Source organism: Aquarana catesbeiana, linkage group LG12 (assembly GCF_042186555.1).
Source record: "Aquarana catesbeiana isolate 2022-GZ linkage group LG12, ASM4218655v1, whole genome shotgun sequence".
In the NCBI taxonomy this organism is placed as follows: Eukaryota; Metazoa; Chordata; class Amphibia; order Anura; family Ranidae; genus Aquarana; species Aquarana catesbeiana.
The window spans coordinates 150,731,382-150,752,140 of NC_133335.1; the positions used below are offsets into that span (position 1 = coordinate 150,731,382).

The following is a 20,759-nucleotide window of genomic DNA, read 5'->3' on the forward strand; positions in this document are numbered from 1 at the left end:
GTATATGTACCTGTGCACGTGTCTGTGTGCACGTGTCTGTGTGCATCCCTACCTGTGTCCTGTTCATGCCTGCGTGTGCTATTACTATTCGGCGGCCATTCACTGTTCAAAAGCCACGCCTCCTTCTCGTCCATGATAGGCAGAAAACTACATTTTCCAGCAGTCACATAAAATTGGAATGGTATGTTAATTTCCATTATTTAAACCTGTGGTCTCCCTTCCTTTTGCTTGCTTTTATCTGGCCCTTGGGGCACTATTTCATCCACAGATACCAACATCAGTGAAGGTAAACAATTCCTTCCAATGACACCAACAATGAGGCACAATTCCTCCCAATGACACAAAGAATTGGGCCCAATGACACCAATGATGAGGCATGAATCCTCCCACTGACACCAGTAATGGGGCACAATTCCTCTCATTGACACCAAAGGTGGGCCATTGTTTTTTCCAGCTGACATGGGGACCTTTTCTACTCCTAATGGCCACAGTTCGGCCCCTCCTAAAGTCTGAAGGACATAAACTGGCCCCTTGTTTAGAAAGTTTGGAGACCTAAACTAAAACAACTAATCTAAACTAACAAAAATGCAGATTTGTCGTATGGAAAAAAAAAACAGTATTCCCCTGCATTTACCAACACTTCAAATCCATGAAATTTGAACCTGGTGGTGGTCCAGATTAGGTGCCAATTATTTCGAGCCTCCTTAGGGAGTATGCAGATGGAATTGGCCCTTTTTTATAGGCTTTGTTAAAAAAGTTCAGCTTTAAAAGAAAAATAAAATAATGCACATCTTTTTGCAGGTTAAAAAAAAAAAAAAAAGTGCATTTTTTATTTTTTTATTTACTTGGAGCCTTAAAAACACTGCACCTGTGATCAGCAGATCGCGGGTGCCGTGCATGACTCCTGCAGACTAGTCAGTGTATCTGTCTGCTCATACCTCTTACAGGCAGAAAGATACACACTGACTGGAAGAGATGAATGAACTGCCAGAGTGCTCAACAGCGCCATGGCAGTTTATTGAAACTACAAGCAGTCAGCTGCAAAGGCTGTCAGGTACATGTAGCTCAACATTCTCAGAGCTCTGAATGAATGACACTGGCAGGCAGGGCCAGCAACACTTGTGTCTTTTTTAAAATAGTGACAGCAAGTAGCTGTCATTCATTGACAGGAATCTGCATCCACCACGGCAGACAGACTTGTACTTTGATTGAACTGCAGGCACACTGAACAGCACACCCACAGCTCATTCTAATTGCCAACAGCTCAGGAACTGTCAGCCCGTAAAGAGATATGGGCAAAGAGCTCTAGGCAGTGTGTGCAGGTGCCTAGTATTGCAACCTTGATACACTGGTTGTAGATGCAATGCTCTGCAGGCTCCAAAAAAATATATAACAATAATAAATGCATATTTTTTTTTACCTGCAAAAATATGTGTATTTATTATTTTATTATTTTTTATTATTTATTATTTTTATTATTTTTTTTCAAAAAGTGAACTTATCCTTTTTTCATATGACTGTGTTTACAAACCAGGGCCTTTCTACCTAGCCACTGGACCTCAATTATCAAACTGACCAAGGGAAGTATTAACTGTATGTGCCACAAACTAAAGTCAGTCTCTGTGGTATGGTAGAAAGTAAAACGAGTCTAGAATACAACATGTTTTTTTTTTATTCTGAAAAAGAATGGTGGGGGGTTAGAACCAGGGCTGCAACTAACGATTATTTTCATAATAGACGTTTATTATTTCGATTCAATCGGATAAAAACCTCAAAATGTAGCATATAATTCATTTTTTTAACCGCTTCAATACCGGGCCAATTCTGACACTTTGCTCCTACATGTAAAAATCATCATTTTTTTGCTAGAAAATTACATAGAACCCCCAAACATTATATATGTTTTTTTATCAAAGACCCTAGAGAATACAATGGCGGTTGTTGCAACTTTTTATCTCACACAGTATTTGCGCAGGAATTTTTTGAACGCGTTTTTTTGGGGAAAAAAACTGTTTTGTGTTTAAAAAAAAAACAAAACAGTAAAGTTAGCCCAATGTTTTTGCATTTTGTGAAAGATGAAGTTACGCCGAGTAAATAGATACCTAACATGTCACGCTTCAAAATTGCACACGCTCGTGGAATGGCGCCAATGTTCGGTACTTAAAAATACCCATAGGCGACGCTTGAAATTTTTTTTACTGGTTACATGTTTTGAGTTACAGATGAGGTCTAGGGTCAAAATTATTGCTCTCGCTCCAACGTTCGCGGCGATACCTCACATGTATGGTTTGAACACCGTTTTCATATGTGGGCGGGACTTACATATTCGTTCGCTTCTGCGTGCGTGCGAGCACACGGGGACAGCGGCGCTTTAAAAATTTTTTTTTTTTTTTTTATTGTTAATTATAATTTTTTTTTTTTTTTATTTTGACACTTTTTTGAAAAAAAAAAAAAAAATTGATCACTTTTATTCCTATTACAAGGAATGTAAACATCCCTTGTAATAGCAATATAACATGACAGGTGCTCTTAATAGTGAGATATGGGGTCAATAAGACCCCATATCTCACCACTAGGCTGGGAAGCCTGAAATAAAAAAAAAATAAAACGATCGCCGCTTCCCAGCCGAAGCGGCGCGGTTTTTTTAATGGAGAGGCCGGGCGTGACGTCATAACATCACGCCCGGCCTCCGACGATCATAGAGACTCCGGGGACCATCTGGTCCACCGGAAATCTCTATGATCTACATCCGGCGCTGGCGGATCTACTCTCCGCCTCACCGATCGTAACGGTGAGTCGGAGCAAGCACCGGAGGGCGGCGGGAGGGGGGGGGACGTCCCCTCTCGCCTCCCATAGGAACGATCAAGCGGCGGAACGGCCGCTACGATCGTTCCTATGGTGTAGAGATTCGCCGGCTGAAACCGGCAATATCTGAATTATGTCTGTAACTACAGGCATCATTCAGATATACCTGCTCAAAGCCCAGGACGTCATATGACGTCCGTGGGCTTGAAGTGGTTAAGTAAAGCTTAAAAAAAGTTTATTCTTGAATATCTATTATGCAGTAAATATAAATAACCAGCTATATGGTAGGGCAGCAAAATATCTAATCCACACTGAGAACAACAGACAGAAGAGATCTATATACTATTAGAAGTTGAATCTGGTACATATCAGACCCAGATTAACATTTTTATATAAAGAATAATGTTTTTTTAAAAGACCTAAAAACACTGCTTTGCAGATTTTCAGACAGGATTGTAAAATATTATGCATGATAGTCATGCGCAGGCAGCTTAATACAAGCTCCCTGCTCCTGCTGTCTCTTAAAGAGGAAGTAAACCCTAATGGGGAAAAGATAGATATATAAGGTAAAGCATAATGGGCTAGTATGCATCGCATACTAGCCCATTATGTGTCACTTACCTGACACAGGAGCCTGCGATGTCACCGCTGTCCCCTCATGTGACAACAATGAAGAAATGACACTTTGCTACAATGTAAAGTAGTGAGTGTACAGCTTGTATAACAGTGTAAATTTGCTGTCCCCTCAAAATAACTCCATACTGCACCATTAATGTCTAAACCGCTGTCAACAAAAGTGAGTACACCCCTAAGTGTAAATGTTCAAATTTCGTGTGGCCACCATTATTATCGAGCACTGCCTTAACCCTCTTGGGCATGGAGTTTAGGGTTGCACCGATACCACTTTTTTAAGACTAAGTACCGATACCTTTTTCAAGTACTCGCAAATACCAATTACCGATACTTTTTTTTAATGTCGTGTGACAGTGGCACTTATATGCAGCACTTATGAGGTGTGTACTGTGTCAGTAGTTGTTTTATTTTACATTTTTTTTACAATTTATAATTTTTTACAATGCTTTTTGGGGGGGGGAGTGGTGTCAGTGCTTTTTTTTATTATTATTTTTACAATTTAACCTTTAAAATTTGTATTTATTATAATTCTTTTTTTTTTTCTCTCTCTCGGCCCTGTTGGGGGGGCAGTCAGTGTTTGTTTATTTACAATTTTACTTTAGAATATTTATTACAATGTGTCCAGTTTTTTTTTATACAATCTTAGGGTAGGTGGGCTTTGGTGCGATGTCAGGGGCCTAAACAGGTCCCTGACGTCTCCCCTTTGAGACATGGAAAGAGACTGAGGATAGAGATTCCCCAGTCCCTTCTTCAGCAGCACTGAAGATGAATGGACAGGAGACACCTGTTCATTCATAAACTGAAGCATTGTAAACACGGTTTTACTATGCTCAGTTATGAATAGACAGAGCCAGTGATCACTGACTCTGTGCATTCAGAAGAGGAAGGAGGTGGTAAATGACATATTTACCGGCTCCTTCCTGACAGATCCAGGATGGGGGGGGGGGGCGAAGCAGGACGGGGACAGAGCAAGGAGCATACGAGGGAGCCGGAGGGGGACCAGACAGAGGGAAGAGCACACAGGGGAGCTGGAGGGGGGCCCAGGGAGCCAGGGAAGGACACAGGGGGACAGTCGGGGACCATCAGTGCAGTGGTGGGGGGGGGGTACAAGCACCGATCCCCCTATATAGCTTTCAATGAAGCATCTGACAGTCGTGGGAGGAGGAGGAGAAGCGACTGTCAGATGCTTTATTGAAAGCTATACTTGGGGATCGGTGCTTGTACCTCCCCCCACCGCTGCACTGATCACCTGTGAGGCTGCCCCCCCCCGCGGTGTGGATGCCTGGTCCGATACAACAGGCATCAGATCAGGCATCGGAGCATTTGCACAAGTATCGATACTAGTACAAATGCTTGGTATCGGCAACAATACTGATTACTAGTATTGGCGCAACCCTAATGGAGTTCACCAGAGCTTCACAGGTTGCCACTGGAGTCTTCTTCTACTTCTCCATGACGACATCACGGAGCTGGTGGATGTTAGAGACCTTGCCCTCTTCCACCTTCTGTTTGAGGATGCCCCACAGATGCTCAATAGGGTTTAGGTCTGGAGACATGCTTGGCCAGTCCATCACCTTTACCCTCAGCATCTTTAGCAAGGCAGTGGTCAACTTGGAGGTGCATTTATCATGTTGGAATACTGCCCTGCAGCCCAGTCCCAAAGGGATGGGATCATGCTCTGCTTCAGTATGTCACAGTACATGTTGGCATTCATGGTTCCCTAAATGAACTGTAGTTCCCCAGTGCAGGCTGCACTCATGCAGCCCCATACCATGGCATTCCCACCACCATGCTTGACTGTAGGCAAGGCACACTTGTCTTTGTACTCCTCTCACCTGCTTGCCGCCACACACACTTGAAACCATCCAAACCAAATAAGTTTATCTTGGTCTCATCAGACCACAGGCCATGGTTCCAGTAATCCATGTCATTAGTCTGCTTTTCTTCGCAAACTGTTTGCGGGCTCTCTTGTGCATTATCTTTAGAAGAGGCTTCCTTCTGGGTCGACGGCCAAGCAGACCAATTTGATGCAGTGTGCGGCAGCATATGGTCTGAGCACTGAAAATCTGACCCCTCCCCACCCCTTCAACCTCTGCAGCAATGCTGGCAGCACTCATTCGTCTATTTCCCAAAGACAACCTCTGGACATGACGCTGAGCATGTGCATTCAACTTCTTTGGTCGAAAATGGCGAGGCCTGTTCTGAGTGGAACTTGTCCTGTTAAACCGCTGTATGGTCTTGGCCACCATGCTGCAGCTCAGTTTCAGGGTCTTGGCAATCTTCTTATAGCCTAGGTTATCTTTATGTAGAGCAACAATTCTTTTTTCAGATCCTCAGAGTTCTTTGCCATGAGGTGCCATGTTGAACTTCCAGTGACCAGTATGAGAGAGTGAGAGCGATAACACCAAATTTAACACACCTACTCCCCATTCACATCTGAGACCTTGTAACACTAACGAGTCACATGACACCGGGGAGGGAAAATGGCTAATTGGGCCTAATTTGGACATTTTCACTAAGGGGTGTACTCACTTTTGTTGCCAGCGGTTTAGACATTAATGGCTGTATGGAGTTATTTTGAGGGGACAGCAAATTTACACTGTTATACAAGCTGTACACTCACTACTTTACATTGTAGCAAAGTGTCATTTCTTCAGTGTTGTCACTTGAAAAGATATAATAAAATATTTACAAAAATGTGATGGGTGTACTCACTTTTGTGAGACACTGTATGTATGTGTATATCTCTCCAGCAATACCTTGGATTTTTCATATATAATCTATATAGCTCTATATCAAGAGAGAGAGAGAGAGAGAGATGGATATCTATCTATATATCCAGAAGTAGGATATATAAGGTATTTTAACTGGGAGTCAGACATGAGGCTATATGAATGGGGATATAAATGTTTTATATTAATAAAAATAAATGTATCCTGTTCACTTATAGCAGGTTAAACAGAATAGTGCTTGTGCTGCCTAACCTGCACCTCTCTAAACTGTTAAAAACCTGGCTGATCCTGCCTGGTTCTGCCCTCCGCTTTGTAAACTGACCATGGTTTATCATGGCTGCTGAGCCATAGTCAGCGATGGACACCAGACACCGTGGTCAGTTTACGTGCCCCTGTCATCTACAGCTCTCCTCTACTGTGTCCTCTCCCCCCCATTCCCTGTCTGTCAGCTCTGTGTGTTTGTGTGAGCTGTCTCCACCCCCCCCCCTCCCCGCCACTATTAGTAGTACATTCAACTTTAACAAATGTCACTGTCTGCCCCTCTCCTTTATCCAGCGATAATGCACAGTGCAAGTGTTTATTGAAAACGAAGCCTCTAAATAAATTTTTTCTCATTTCAGGCTTGACACGTGACTCCCGGCCACTCTGCTACTCCGATCCAGGGCTACAGCAGGAGGGGCTGAGCAGCCAGCATGGTGGTCATGTGACCTCCCGCCTGCCGTCAGAGGGAGAGCTCGGCCCCTCCCGCTGTAGTCTGGGGTTTGGAGCAGCAGAGCAGCCGGAAGTCATGTGACCGGCCTAAAGATCTTAAAAAAATTATATATATATTTTGAACATTTTGAGCTGTCATAAGAAAAGTAATTCAGGGAAAATCATCTGATGAGGACACTTTCGGTGACAACTGCCTAAAAGGATATTTCCCTCAAATTGGTGGGATTTTCTCTTACATCCTGATCTGCCTACAAGAAATAAAGCAAACTCTCCCCAATGGGACAATGATGACAAATAAAACCTCACAGTAATATGAACAACCCCCCCCCCTTTATTTAAAAATGAACATAAAAATGTTTGGTTGATTTGGTCCAACAAAAAAATGTGACAAACACCACCCTCTGTAATTTACGGTTTTTAAAAATGATTTAACATACTAGAAATTGACATAATCTACTTTAGGACTAGTGTTGGAATAAATGTGTTATCATTTAGGAATCAAACTCACCTATGGCTTTTGTGTAGTAGTTGTAGGCCTCATTGTAGTCCTTCTGGACATAGAATGCATTCCCCTTCTCTTTGTATGCTTCAGCCTCCCTGTAATAAAAACAGATGCCTTTTAGTGTTCATTCCATAATCCATACAGGTCTGGGATATATTTATGTTTAGTTGCCACACCACTGGGCCATCAGCGGCATCTGCAAAGCAAAGCCTGGCCCATAAAACTACCATTGTAAGAGATCAGCCCTATCCTGCCCAGAAGATATGACATGCTATTTGTTACATCGTTCTCCATTGTTTAAAACCCATGCATGCACAGTGTGCTCTCTTCTCTGTAGCAGTTGCGGATGAGCTCAGTTGGGAGTTTTTCAGGCAGGTTTTGGGGGTGCTACTCATGTCCTACAGGTATGGCAATTAAACTAGGATGACGTTTTCTAACCTGTACAGTGTTTAACCTAATGGGACTCCTTTTCTGCATAGTCATTTTTTTCCCAAAGGTGAGCCTTTAATCATAAATTACAAGACACAAAATGGTATTCTGGAACCAATGGGACACCCAAAAGCAGTCGAAGCATCTGAGACCTGACTGTCCAAGTGGTAAAACTGAACGTGAGAACAGAAGACCAGGTGGCAGCCTGACAAATCTAAGAAACTGAAACCTGATGCTGAAAGGTCTCGTTCACATGTGTGTCAATGCGCTCTATTATTTTGCGCCATTTATTCATCATTTCTAAAGCCTCATAAAGACCAGTCAACGCCTGCCATGAGTATTACAGATGCACCACACAGTGGTGTTCACACAGGAGCTATAGTGTCGTGTTAAAAATTAAGCATGTCACTTTCATGAGGCATCAACACTTGTCAACCGTTTCATTGATTCCAATGGTAATGTTCTATACTTTTATAGCACCTACAGCATTTATGATGTCTAAGGCCCTTTTCACACTGGGGCGGTGGGGGCGTCGGCGGTACAACAGCGCTACTTTTAGCGCTGCTGTACCGTCATTCTTGTAGCTGTATTCGGCCGCTAGCGGTGCGGTTTTAACCCCCGCTGGCGGCCGAAAAAGGGATAAAATCACTCGTACAGCGCGGCTATAGCCGCGGTATTGCCGTGCTGTCCCATTGATTTCAATGGGCAGGATAGGTTTAGGAGCGAATACACCGCTCCTTCACCGCTCCAAAGAAGCGGTTTGCAGGACTTTTTTCACCGTCCTGCCAGCGCACCGCTTCAGTGTGAAAGCCCTCGGGCTTTCACACTGAACAAACAGCGGAGGCTGTTTAGGGGCGGTTTGCAGGCGGTATTTTTAGCGCAATACCACCTGCAAACCGCCTCAGTATGAAAGGGGTCTTAGTGAAGCATTTATGACATGTTAGCTGGGCATTAGGGGAGAGACAGTGGAGGCTCCAGTATTCCAGAACGCACTGCGAAATAGACAACTACAACAGAGTAGCTCCAGCCACTTCCTCTTCATACAACTGTATGGAAACACCATTTGCTTCTGTGGGAAAAAGCATCAAGCCAGCCAGGAAGACTGCCTGTGCCAGGCAGTAGAAGAGACATTCAGCATTATTGTCAGTGGCAAAGTTAGGCTCCATTAACACCATGTTGTTGCACTTTGTGGGTGGAATCGCAACGATTCTACCCGCGATTCGGAAACGCCGCATATCGTGGGACACCCTTCCATACCCCGTTACTTTGAATGCCACCCAAATTGTGGCGCAATTTTGCCGCGATCGTCGCCCGACAAATCGCATTAAAATCGTGCAAACAAAATCTGGGGACGCCTGTCATCCAAAAGAAGTTCTTGTACCACGAACACAAGATGTAACATGAACAAAAGATGCATTTACCATTCTTCCAGCAGCTTACACTAATCAACTAGAATCTAATGTATGATTAATGTAGATCAAGATTAATTTATAGCTTTAAATGTGCTTAACATAAACATAAATCGTAATTGTGTAAAGTTAAAGGAGCAGAAATGGTCTTCACCCAACTGGGCCCAAAGAAGCAGCACACAGAGTAAGCCTAGCGTGTAACATGAAGTAACCAATAGCAACTAGATTTCAGCTTGATGAACTTGGTGCAATGGAGCAAAACATATATATATATATATATATATATATATATATATATATATATATATATATATAAAAAGACAGCCAAATAAATATATATATATAAATATATAAATATATATATATATATATATATATATATATATATATATATATAAACCCATAGCATATCAGTGGAGATATAAAAAAAAAAAAAAAAATAGACTGCTACTGCAATTGTTAATTTTTTCTTTCTACAGTTTTCAAATAATTCCAGTGTGTTTAAAACTGAACTCCAGGAAAATGAAAAGTCCTTCCTTGCAGTAGAGCTGTGCCTGCATTGTAGATTTGTAGGCGTTCATTTTTTGCTTTTTTTCCAAGGGAGACTGGGTACAGCAGTTTAACTAACCTGATCCTCCACACTGCTAAACTGGTCCTTGCAGCCTCTTCTTCCATACACTCTGGTGGTCTGAGAGCTTCTGAAGTCCTTAAAGTAATAAGGACGTTTTTTGTTTTTAGTTAAGAATAACAAACACGTTCTACTTACCTGCTCTGTGTAGTGGTTTTGCACAGAGCAGTCCAGATCCTCTTCTTCTTGTCTCTCTCTTCGGTGCTCCTGGCCCCTACCTCCTGTTGAGTGCCCCCACAGCAAGCAGCTTGCTATGAGAGCACCTGAGCCGAAACCTCCCTGTGTCCATTCAGACACTGAGCTGTGGCCCGCCCCCTTTTTCTCCTCATTGGCTGACTAACAGCAGCAGGAACCAATGGCGCAAGGCTGCTGTCTCAGCCAATGAGGAGGGGAGTCCCGGGCAGCCGAGACACTGCTACATCATCGCTGGATCTAGATGGGCTCAGGTAAGTATAAGGGGGGCTGGGGGGGTACCACACACAATGTTTTTTATCTTAATGTACAGAATGCATTAAAGCGGTGTTCCACCCGCAAATTTTATTTATTTTTTTAAGTCAGCAGCTACAAACACTGTAGCTGCTGACTTTTAATAAGGACACTTAGCTGTCCAGGGAGCCCGTGATGTCGCCCCCCCGAGGCTGATCCGTCCATCTGATGGGGTGCAGGCGCCGCCATTCTAATTAAGGGAAACAGGCAGTGGAGCCTTGCGGCTTCACTGCCGTTTCCTGTCGTGCGGCGCTTTGTGAATGGCCGGCTGTCTTCTGGGACACACACACACACGTCCCAGGAGACATGGGGGGGGGGGGGCTTGCCAAAGAAGAGGATATGACGTCCTGTGCCACAGACCGGATTGATCGGAAGTACAGGCTATACTTCATAAAAAGGTAAGTTAGAAAAAAATAAATAAAAGTTTTAACTAGCCAAAAAAAAGCGGTGGAGAGGAGGTCTTTCATTTAAGACCACCTCTCAAAAGTGGGTAGAACTCCGGTTTAAGATAAAAAACCTTCTGCCTTTACAACCACTTTAAGACCACCGCAGGGCCCACGCAGATGACAAGGACACAGGGGAAAAGTCAACTGCTGCAGCAAACTAAAGTTTTCCCTGGAGTTGGACATTAAAGGGGTTGTTAACCACTTGCCGACCGGCTCACGCCGATATACGTCGGCAGAATGGCACGGACAGGCATATTAAGGTACTTGTACGTTGTCCTTTAAGACATGGCATTGTGAGCGCACGCCGCGAGCTCCGTGAGTCCCGCGGACATACCCGTGATCGTCTCACGGAGAGGAAGAACAGGGAAATGCTGATGTAAACAAGCATTTCCCCGTTCTTCCTAGTGACAGGACACTGATCACAGCCTCCTGAGATCGGGAGCGGTGATCAGTGTCGTGACACACGTAGCCCATCCCCCCTACAGTTAGAACACATCCCTAGGACACACTTAACCCCTTCACTGCCAGTCACATTTACACAGTAATCAATGCATTTTTAATTGCACTGATCGCTGTATAAATGTGAATGGTCCCAAAATAGAGCCAAAAGTGTCCGATCTGTCCGCCATAATGTCGCAGTCATGATAAAAATCGCTGATCACGCCATTACAGGTAAAAAAAACAATGTAATAAAATTGCCATAAAACTATCCCCTATTTTGTAGACGCTATAACTTTTGCGCAAACCAATCAAAGGCTTATTGCGATTTTTTTCACAAAAAATATGTAGAAGAATGCGTATCGGCCTAAACGGAGGGAGAAAACAAAAATGGGTCAGGGCTGAAGTGGTTAAAGGTTTAAGGTTTAAATGTTTTTTTTTTTAAAAAACAAAAATGTTATACTTACCTCCTCTGTGCAAGGGTTTTGCACAGAGTAGCCCCGGTCCTCCTCTTCTGGGGTTCCTCAGTAGTGCCCCCCCCCCCCCCCCGGGTCACTGGATTTGATTGACAGCAGCGGGAGCCAATGGCTCCCGCTGCTATCAATCTATCCAATGAGGATGCGAGACAGCGGCTGGAGCTGCTGTGCTCGTCCCTGTTGCTGGAACTATCCAGTTCAAGTAAGTAAAAGGAGGGCTCTGAGGGGCTGCTGCACTACAGAAGGTTTTACACTTTAATGCATAGAATGCAATACGGTGAAAAACCTTGAGTGTTTACAACCCCTTTAGGTACCCACATGGCAGCACAGTGGCTAAGTGGTTAGTTCTTTCGCCTGGCAGCACTGGGGTCGTCAGTTCAAATCCCAACCATGGCATTACCTGCCTGAAGTTTGCATATTGTTTTCCTCACTTTTTTACGCTCTAAGGACATGCTGGTAGATTAATTGGCTCATTACATATATGTGTGTATGTAATATATATATATATATACATACACATACATACATACACATATATACACACACACACACAGTAAATGCACTAGACCGTAAGCTCCCTGAGGGCAAGGACTCATGTAAATGTACAATAAAGATATAAAGCACTTCGTAAATTGACAGCGCCATATAAGTACTTGGAATAAAAATAAAATGTTCCACAAGTGTTACACGACTCTTTTTGTGCAAAGATGTCCATCTACAAGATAAATGGTGCATAGAATCTAAACTATATCATACAATCTAAACTATATCATACACTTCCAGAGTGTGTCTCAATGCCAGGTAACGAAAATTTAAAAGAGTTGGGTGTCCCAAGAGGGGTGATATTTAGTAACAGGTTAGAGCAGATAGAAGCTATGACAGAGGCAGTAGAGGCTGAAGATCTAAACATGGTCATCACTCTCCTGTCCCTCAACATTGCAGTGAGGTCACTCTTCGAAGTGACAGGCCAAAGAGGAGGTGCTGTAAAATGAAGAGGCTGAAGCCAGGTATTACTGTCTATTCTGAAGTCATTTACATATTCAAGCAGTACAGCTTTGGGGATCCTGGGTCACTTGGAGCAAAAATAAAAACCGCAGACACACTTTGGATTGCCTATTACAGGTAGTCCCCGACTTACGAACGACTCCTACTTACGAACGGCCTCAATGCCAGCTGCTTGTGCTCCACGCTGGTCCTGGATACCTCCGAGCAGCTATCTTGCCACATTCAACACTGCAGTACTTCATGTACTGCATGACCAGAAGAGCCCCAGAAGCGCCCAGAACATCCCGCATCCCTCCACAGGCGGATGCCGGAACATCCCACATCCCTCCACAGGCGGATGCCGGAACATCCCACATCCCTCCACAGGCGGATGCCGGAACATCCCACATCCCTCCACAGGCGGATGCCGGAACATCCCTCCACAGGCAGATGCCGGAACATCCCTCCACAGGCAGATGCCGGAACATCCCTCCACAGGCAGATGCCGGAACATCCCTCCACAGGCAGATGCCGGAACATCCCTCCACAGGCAGATGCCGAAACATCCCACATCCCTCTACAGGCGGATGCCGGAACATCCCTCCACAGGCAGATGCCGGAACATCCCTCCACAGGCAGATGCCGGAACATCCCTCCACAGGCAGATGCCGGAACATCCCTCCACAGGCAGATGCCGGAACATCCCTCCACAGGCAGATGCCGGAACATCCCTCCACAGGCAGATGCCGGAACATCCCTCCACAGGCAGATGCCGGAACATCCCTCCACAGGCAGATGCCGGAACATCCCTCCACAGGCAGATGCCGGAACATCCCTCCACAGGCAGATGCCGGAACATCCCTCCACAGGCAGATGCCGGAACATCCCTCCACAGGCAGATGCCGGAACATCCCTCCACAGGCAGATGCCGGAACATCCCTCCACAGGCAGATGCCGGAACATCCCTCCACAGGCAGATGCCGGAACATCCCTCCACAGGCAGATGCCGGAACATCCCTCCACAGGCAGATGCCGGAACATCCCTCCACAGGCAGATGCCGGAACATCCCTCCACAGGCAGATGCCGGAACATCCCACATCCCTCCACAGGCGGATGCCGGAATATCCCTCCACAGGCGGATGCCGGAATATCCCTCCACAGGCGGATGCCGGAATATCCCTCCACAGGCAGATGCCGGAACATCCCACATCCCTCCACAGGCGGATGCCGGAACATCCCACATCCCTCCACAGGCGGATGCCGGAACATCCCACATCCCTCCACAGGCGGATGCCGGAACATCCCACATCCCTCCACAGGCGGATGCCGGAACATCCCACATCCCTCCACAGGCGGATGCCGGAACATCCCACATCCCTCCACAGGCGGATGCCGGAACATCCCACATCCCTCCACAGGCGGATGCCGGAACATCCCACATCCCTCCACAGGCGGATGCCGGAACATCCCACATCCCTCCACAGGCGGATGCCGGAACATCCCACATCCCTCCACAGGCGGATGCCGGAACATCCCACATCCCTCCACAGGCGGATGCCGGAACATCCCACATCCCTCCACAGGCGGATGCCGGAACATCCCACATCCCTCCACAGGCGGATGCCGGAACATCCCACATCCCTCCACAGGCGGATGCCGGAACATCCCACATCCCTCCACAGGCGGATGCCGGAAAATCCCACATCCCTCCACAGGCGGATGCCGGAAAATCCCACATCCCTCCACAGGCGGATGCCGGAACATCCCTCCACAGGCGGATGCCGGAATATCCCTCCACAGGCGGATGCCGGAATATCCCTCCACAGGCGGATGCCGGAACATCCCATATCCCTCCACAGGCGTTACACTTACAAGCAGTGTTCCAACTTACAGATTTCACTTACGAACAAAGCTACAGTCCTTAACGTGTTCCTAACTTGGGGACTTCCTGTACTGTATCCAAGTTTACTACAAATAACTTTGGAACAAGTCTGCTTTGACTTGTTCCAAAGTCCATCCCCAGTGAAAGCACCTAAAGCCGCACAAATAGTGGCTAAATGCATATAGATACCGTATTTATCGCCGTATAACACGCACATTCATTTTAAGGGGGAAGTTTAGGGAAAAAAAATTACATTTTAAATAAGGAACTTTGAAGCAAAATAAGGGTCAGTACCCATCTGCAGCCTCACCATTGCCATCAATGCAGCCTCACAAGTGCCATAAATCCAGCAGCCTCACCATTGCCATCAAAGCAGCAGCCTCACCATTGCCATGAATGCAGCCTGATCGATGCCCATCTGTAGCCTAGAGGGGACAGGGAGGGGGGCATTACGAGCGCATACAGATTACATACAGTGAGAATCTCCTATGATAGACAGAACAGCGGTCCAATGGCGGCCCAGGAGACGGAACTTCCTATTATAGAAACCGCCAAGTAAACAGGAGATTCTCGCTGTATGTAATCTGACAGCACTCATCCCGCCCCCCTCCCTGTCCCCTCCGAGGCAGCTAAAATTGAAGCATTGGCGTATAACACGCACACGCTATTTGCACCCGATTTTCATGGTGAAAAAATGAGTGTTATACGCCAATAAATACAGTATGTGTTTTCTCACTACTTTTCAGAAATAAAGCTAGGAAACATTTCTTGGCTTTGATCAATTAATTTGAGGTATCCCTGGAAACAAATATGCAAATGAAGTATAGCATACATGATTAAATGTGTATCTGAAAAAATATATATATGCAGGGAACAAAAAGTCAGTTTCTACAGCCTGCAAATGCAGGTCCAAGTGGTCTGAAATCTAAGTTGTCAAAACAAGCTCATGGCTCCAGCTGCAATCGTGAACTTGGTACTTTTTCCCCCCCACAACTGAGTGATCTAGGCGGCTGCAGAGAATTTGACATTGTTCCCAATCTCCTCAATGGATAGTGAACTCAGAAGCGACCAGCATTACCTCACTTGCAGGTTCAGAGCTGGCCACAGTAGCCAGGCAATCAACTGGTCATGCATAAGCTGGGTTTGATTAGCTGCAGTGGTAGACAGAGGTGACATAGTAGTCTAATAGACCACTGTTGTCTGCATACAGAGAACCTGTCACCAACTCCAGCTTTAACATAGGGGGCTTGTTAGCGATAGCAATAAAGTATAACTAACACAAAAAGGTTATTTTTAGTTTTGCACAGAGTAGAGAGGGATTAGAACATCTGTCAGGTTATCTTCACTGTCCTCGTTAGGGAGATTCAACCTTTATATTGGTACTGGTGGCTGTCATAATTAAACTGAAAGAAAATCAGAATGCTTTTTTTTTTTTTTTCCACCAGAACAGGAATATTAGAAAATCTTCCAATGGGGAGACAAATTCTGGGGACTCTGGTGAAAACCAAGGATTCCCTCTAACTTCCTGTTTTAGCTATGGGGAAGGAAAGAAAGGGAAATCTCCAAAATGGCCAACAAGACAACCTGAAGTGATATCTCTGCCTTACTCTATCCAAAACAGAAATAAAAAAAGTTACCTTTAGTCCTCATGCATACTAGAAAGCTAAAAACACAGAACAAAAAATGCTAATGCTTAAGTTTTGTGCCAGCGTTTAGCAGTGCTTTTAATAGCTGCAGCGTTAAGGAGTGAGGCTGCCGGCATCCTTAAACACCAGTGAATAATTGGCCGGGAAGCCAGTCGTTAACGGATGAGTCATCAGCTGTCAGCAGGCTTCCCCACTGACAGCTGAATGTTGAAAAAAAAAAAAAAACACACACAACAAAAACACAAAACAAAAACCATAACCATACAAAATGTAAAAAAAAAAACAAACAAAAAAAAAAAACACAATGTTTGGGGGACCAACCCCCTCCAATCCATACCGGGCCCTTTGAGTCCGTTATGGATTTTGAGGGAAACCCCATGGCAAAAAAAAAAAAAAAATTAAATAAAAATGGCGTGGGGTCCCACCCAAAAACTTAGCCAAGCATGCAGCCTGAAAGCGCACCTCCCCCCCTCCTAAACCATACAAGACTACATGCCCTCAACATGGGGGGGTGTGTTTTGGAGCAGGGAGAGCTCCGAATCTGTAATCAATCAGGAGCATGCTGGGTCGGTGACGTCACAAGGGGCGGGGCCGTCTGGTGACATGACCAGCAGACTGCGCCCCTTAGTTATTTAAGAAACGGCAGACGGTAAGAGCCTTCGACAAGACCTGAGGGTCCAGTGGGCGTCGTGATTGAGCATGGATCGACATTTTTTCATTTTTTAAATAAAGGAATTGTCAGAAACTTGAGTTGTGTCTTTACTCACTTTTTACACTACTTTGGTGAATGGGTAGGGGTACTATGTACTACCCCATACTCATTCACATAGGGGGGGGGCAGGATCTGGGGACCCCCTCGTTAAAGGGGGCTTCCAGATTCCAATAAGCCCCACGCCTGCAGACACCACAACCACCGGTTAGGAATGTGGGGAAGAGGCCATTGCCCCATGGGGACAAGGTGTTTGGGGGGGGTAGCCCCTTTGGGGTCACCAGAGCCACCCACCATGTTGAGGGCATGTGGTTTGATATGGTTCAGGAGCCCCCCCCCCCCCCAATTTCTGCCGCCAGGCTGCATGCTCGGATAAGGGCCTGGTATGGATTTTAGGTGGAGGCCATTCTTTTTTTTTATTTCCCGTCCCATCACTGGAGGCCTGCGGCTTCCACATAAAAACAAAAAACAAAAAACAAAACTTGACACCAGCGTTTAGCAGACTTTAGGAGCTGCCAAAATGCTGCTGCTCCAGAATGCGTTGGCCCTTTTTTTTTTTACAAACTTCTAAAAGTGTGTGTGCATGGACACAGAATAACAGAGGCATTTTGAAGCTGTAAAAAAAATGCCTGACAATGCTAAAAGCGGCAATAAAAATGCCCTGTGTGCATGAGTCCTTAGTTCTACTTTAAGATAAAAAAAATACAGTGTAAAAGGAAACTGTAAATGAAAAAATAAATAAAAAATAACCCTGTCACCTTATGCACACACGCAAATGCAAACATGGACAAGGGAGTAAAAGCATGCAATAAAAAGGGGGTTCACTCCAGAGAAAATAACGATAATTCTCCCTCTCTACAAGACTCTGATCCGGCTGCATCTTGAGTATGCTGTCCAGCTCTGGGCACCAGTCCTAATGAGGGATGTGCTGGAACAGGAGAGTGTCTAGAGAAGGCAACAAAGCTAATAAAGGGTCTGGAGGACATTAGTTATGAGGAAAGGTTGCAAGCACTGAACTTATTCTCTCTGGAGAAGAGACGCTTGAGAGGGGATATGATATCAATGTACAAATACCATACTGGTGACCCTAGCATACTGAAAAAACTATTCAGTGAAAAGGGAATTTAAAGAGACACGTGGCCATTCACTAAAACTGGAAGAGAAGCGGTTTAACCTTAAACTGCGTAGAGGATTCTTTACTGTCAGAGCAGTAAGAATCCTCTTCCACAAGCAGTGGTATCAGCAGGGAGCATCTATAGTTTCAAAAAAAGTATTAGATGGGCACATTAACGACCACAACATACAGCGGTATACGATGTACTATTGACAAACACATACACATCATAGGTTTAACTGGATGGACTGGTGTTTTTTCAACCTCACTGTAAGGTTATTGGGTGGCCTAGACAACCTGACTGAACAAGGTTTTAGTCAACTCATACTAAGAATTAAACCCAAAGATAAAATAACGGATTCAAATAACTTCTTCACAATAAACTTTCATGATTAATCCCCTGAAACATTGGCTGTCAACTAGGGCTGGGGAAAAAATAGATTTAAATCTTGAATCGAGTTGAGAGGTCAAATCGATTCAAAAATTAAGCAAATCGATTTTTTTATATATTTTTTTTTTACCACGCCGGTCCTGAGGAGCTGCGGGCAGGAGTTTTTAGACGAGGCCGCGGCTTCAGCCTAGTCTGTGAGGCTGAACGCCGCGGACTAGGCCAAAGCCGCAGCCTCGCCTAAAAACTCCTGCCTGTAGCTCCCCTAAGAAGCCGCAGCCTTGCCTAAAAACTCCTGCCCGCAGCTCCTCAGGACCGGCGCAGTGTCCAAAAAAAAAAAAAAAACTCGATTCGAATCGTGAATCGAGTTTTTTTTTAAGAAAATCTCAGATTTTTTTTTTTGGAAAATCTCCCAGCCCTAAACAGTCTTGATATATTTATCATAACTAAAATTATCCCTATAGCTTGGCAATCTCATCTTTTCACTTTACAAAGGCAGGAAGAAGCGTTTCCTCAGTTTTAATCTCCCCCAATGATCAGGCTACAATGCTGTAAATTTGTAGCAATTCACAAGGTGTGAGGCTACAGTGGGGGATGATCTGTGTCAGGGTCAGTTCACACCACATGCTGTCCAGTGCGTTTTTCTGCATCAAAAAAGAAGGTTATATGGTTTCCAATGGCATAGTTCACACCAGTACGGTCAGTCCTAGGGCGTTCCAGTTCCAGAAAAAAAAGCAGAAACTGCTGCATCAAAAACGCATCAAAAATGCACCAGGCCCCAGTACAGTGAAAACAAAAACAGGAAAAAAAAAAAGCATCTGGAATGTATTCGGGAAAGCATCAACACACAGGCAGAAAAGCATCTGGAATGGATCTGTAGTGTGTTTTTGTGGTGTGAACCAGCCCTCAGTTATTCATGAACAGGACCAAAAACTGCACAGGCACCAGGATTTACATGACAGCATCGTCTGAGCCAGCATCTCATCCACAGAAGTACATACGGACCCTAAATAAGACTCGAACAAAGATATCTCCAGCTTTCTAAAGAGAAACACAGATCAAGATCAATTGGAGTACAGTGATCTTGGTAAATGTAATATATTACATTATACACTATATTACCAAAGGTATTGGGACGCCTGCCTTTACACGCACATGAAATTTAATGGCATCCCAGTCTGAGTCCATAGGGTTCAATATTGAGTCGGTCCACCTTTTGCAACTATAACAGCTTCAACTCTTCTGGTAAAGCTGTCCACAAGGTTTAGGAGTGTGTCTATGGGAATGTTTGACCATTCTTCCAGAAGCGTATTTGTGAGGTCAGGCAGTGATGTGGATGAGAAGGCCTGGCTCTCAGTCTCTGCTCTAATTCATCCCAAAGGTGTTCTAGCGGGTTGAGAACAGGGCTCTGTGCAGGCCAATCAAGTTCCTCCACCCCAAACTGGGGTGGAACTTAACTGGCCTGCACAGAGTCCTGACCTCAACCCGTAGAAAACTTTTGGGATGAATTAGAGCGGAGACTGCAAGCCAGGCCTTCTCGTCCAAATCAGTGCCTGACCTCACAAATGCACTTCTGGAAGCATGGTCAAACATTCCCACAGACAGACACACTCCTAAACCTTGTGGACAGTCCTCCCAGAAGAGTTGAAGCTGTTATAGCTGCAAAGGGTGGGCCAACTCAATATTTAACCCTAACTGAGCCTACACAAAGTAGTTGTAAAGGCAGAAGGTTTTTTATCTTACTACATACTAAAAATGAAACTTCTGTGTCCAGCAGCCCCCCTAACACTTACCTGATCTCCACCTCGATCCAGCGATGTTGCACGTTAGACTCGGCTGTTCAGACTCTACCTCCTCTTTGGCTGGTTACATGGAAATTGATCCTCTTACGGGACTTTAAAGGGAACACCTACTCACAGGTCATAAAGAGTGTGGGACATACAGAGGTTGTATGATAAAGTGTTTATTAGTGGTATAGATCTTTAAAAGGATCTTTTTACATGGGGTAAATATGCAGCATACGTGATACATACAAAAAAGTAGCAATACAATGCAAGGAATAATTCACAATCATAGAACTCCAAAACACATGGAACACATATGCGGGGAGTATCCGACGCGTTTCGAGATATACTCTTCCTCAGGGGTATCAGATTGGAATCAGCGAGCAAAAGGTATGTCTATAAATTGAAAAAACAATTATAAACCAGTTGTAAGGATGTTATCATCAATGATATATATGGACATAGATATGTCAAGAAAGTAATGTTTAAAATACAAGTATACAAATACATGAAAAAGCACAACGGTTACTAACCATATAGTATTGCTTGGAGAGCA

General features: G+C 44.8%; 1 protein-coding gene across 1 annotated transcript in view; it reads right to left on the bottom strand.

The window, feature by feature from the left end:
• Positions 1–20,759, bottom strand: part of DNAJC7 (DnaJ heat shock protein family (Hsp40) member C7) — a 225,916-nt gene that overhangs the window by 157,828 nt on the left and 47,329 nt on the right. Inside the window, exon 2 of the mRNA XM_073608401.1 lies at positions 7,390–7,478. Coding sequence (XP_073464502.1) covers positions 7,390–7,478 — 89 coding nt within the window. The remainder of the gene's footprint in view (positions 1–7,389; positions 7,479–20,759) is intronic.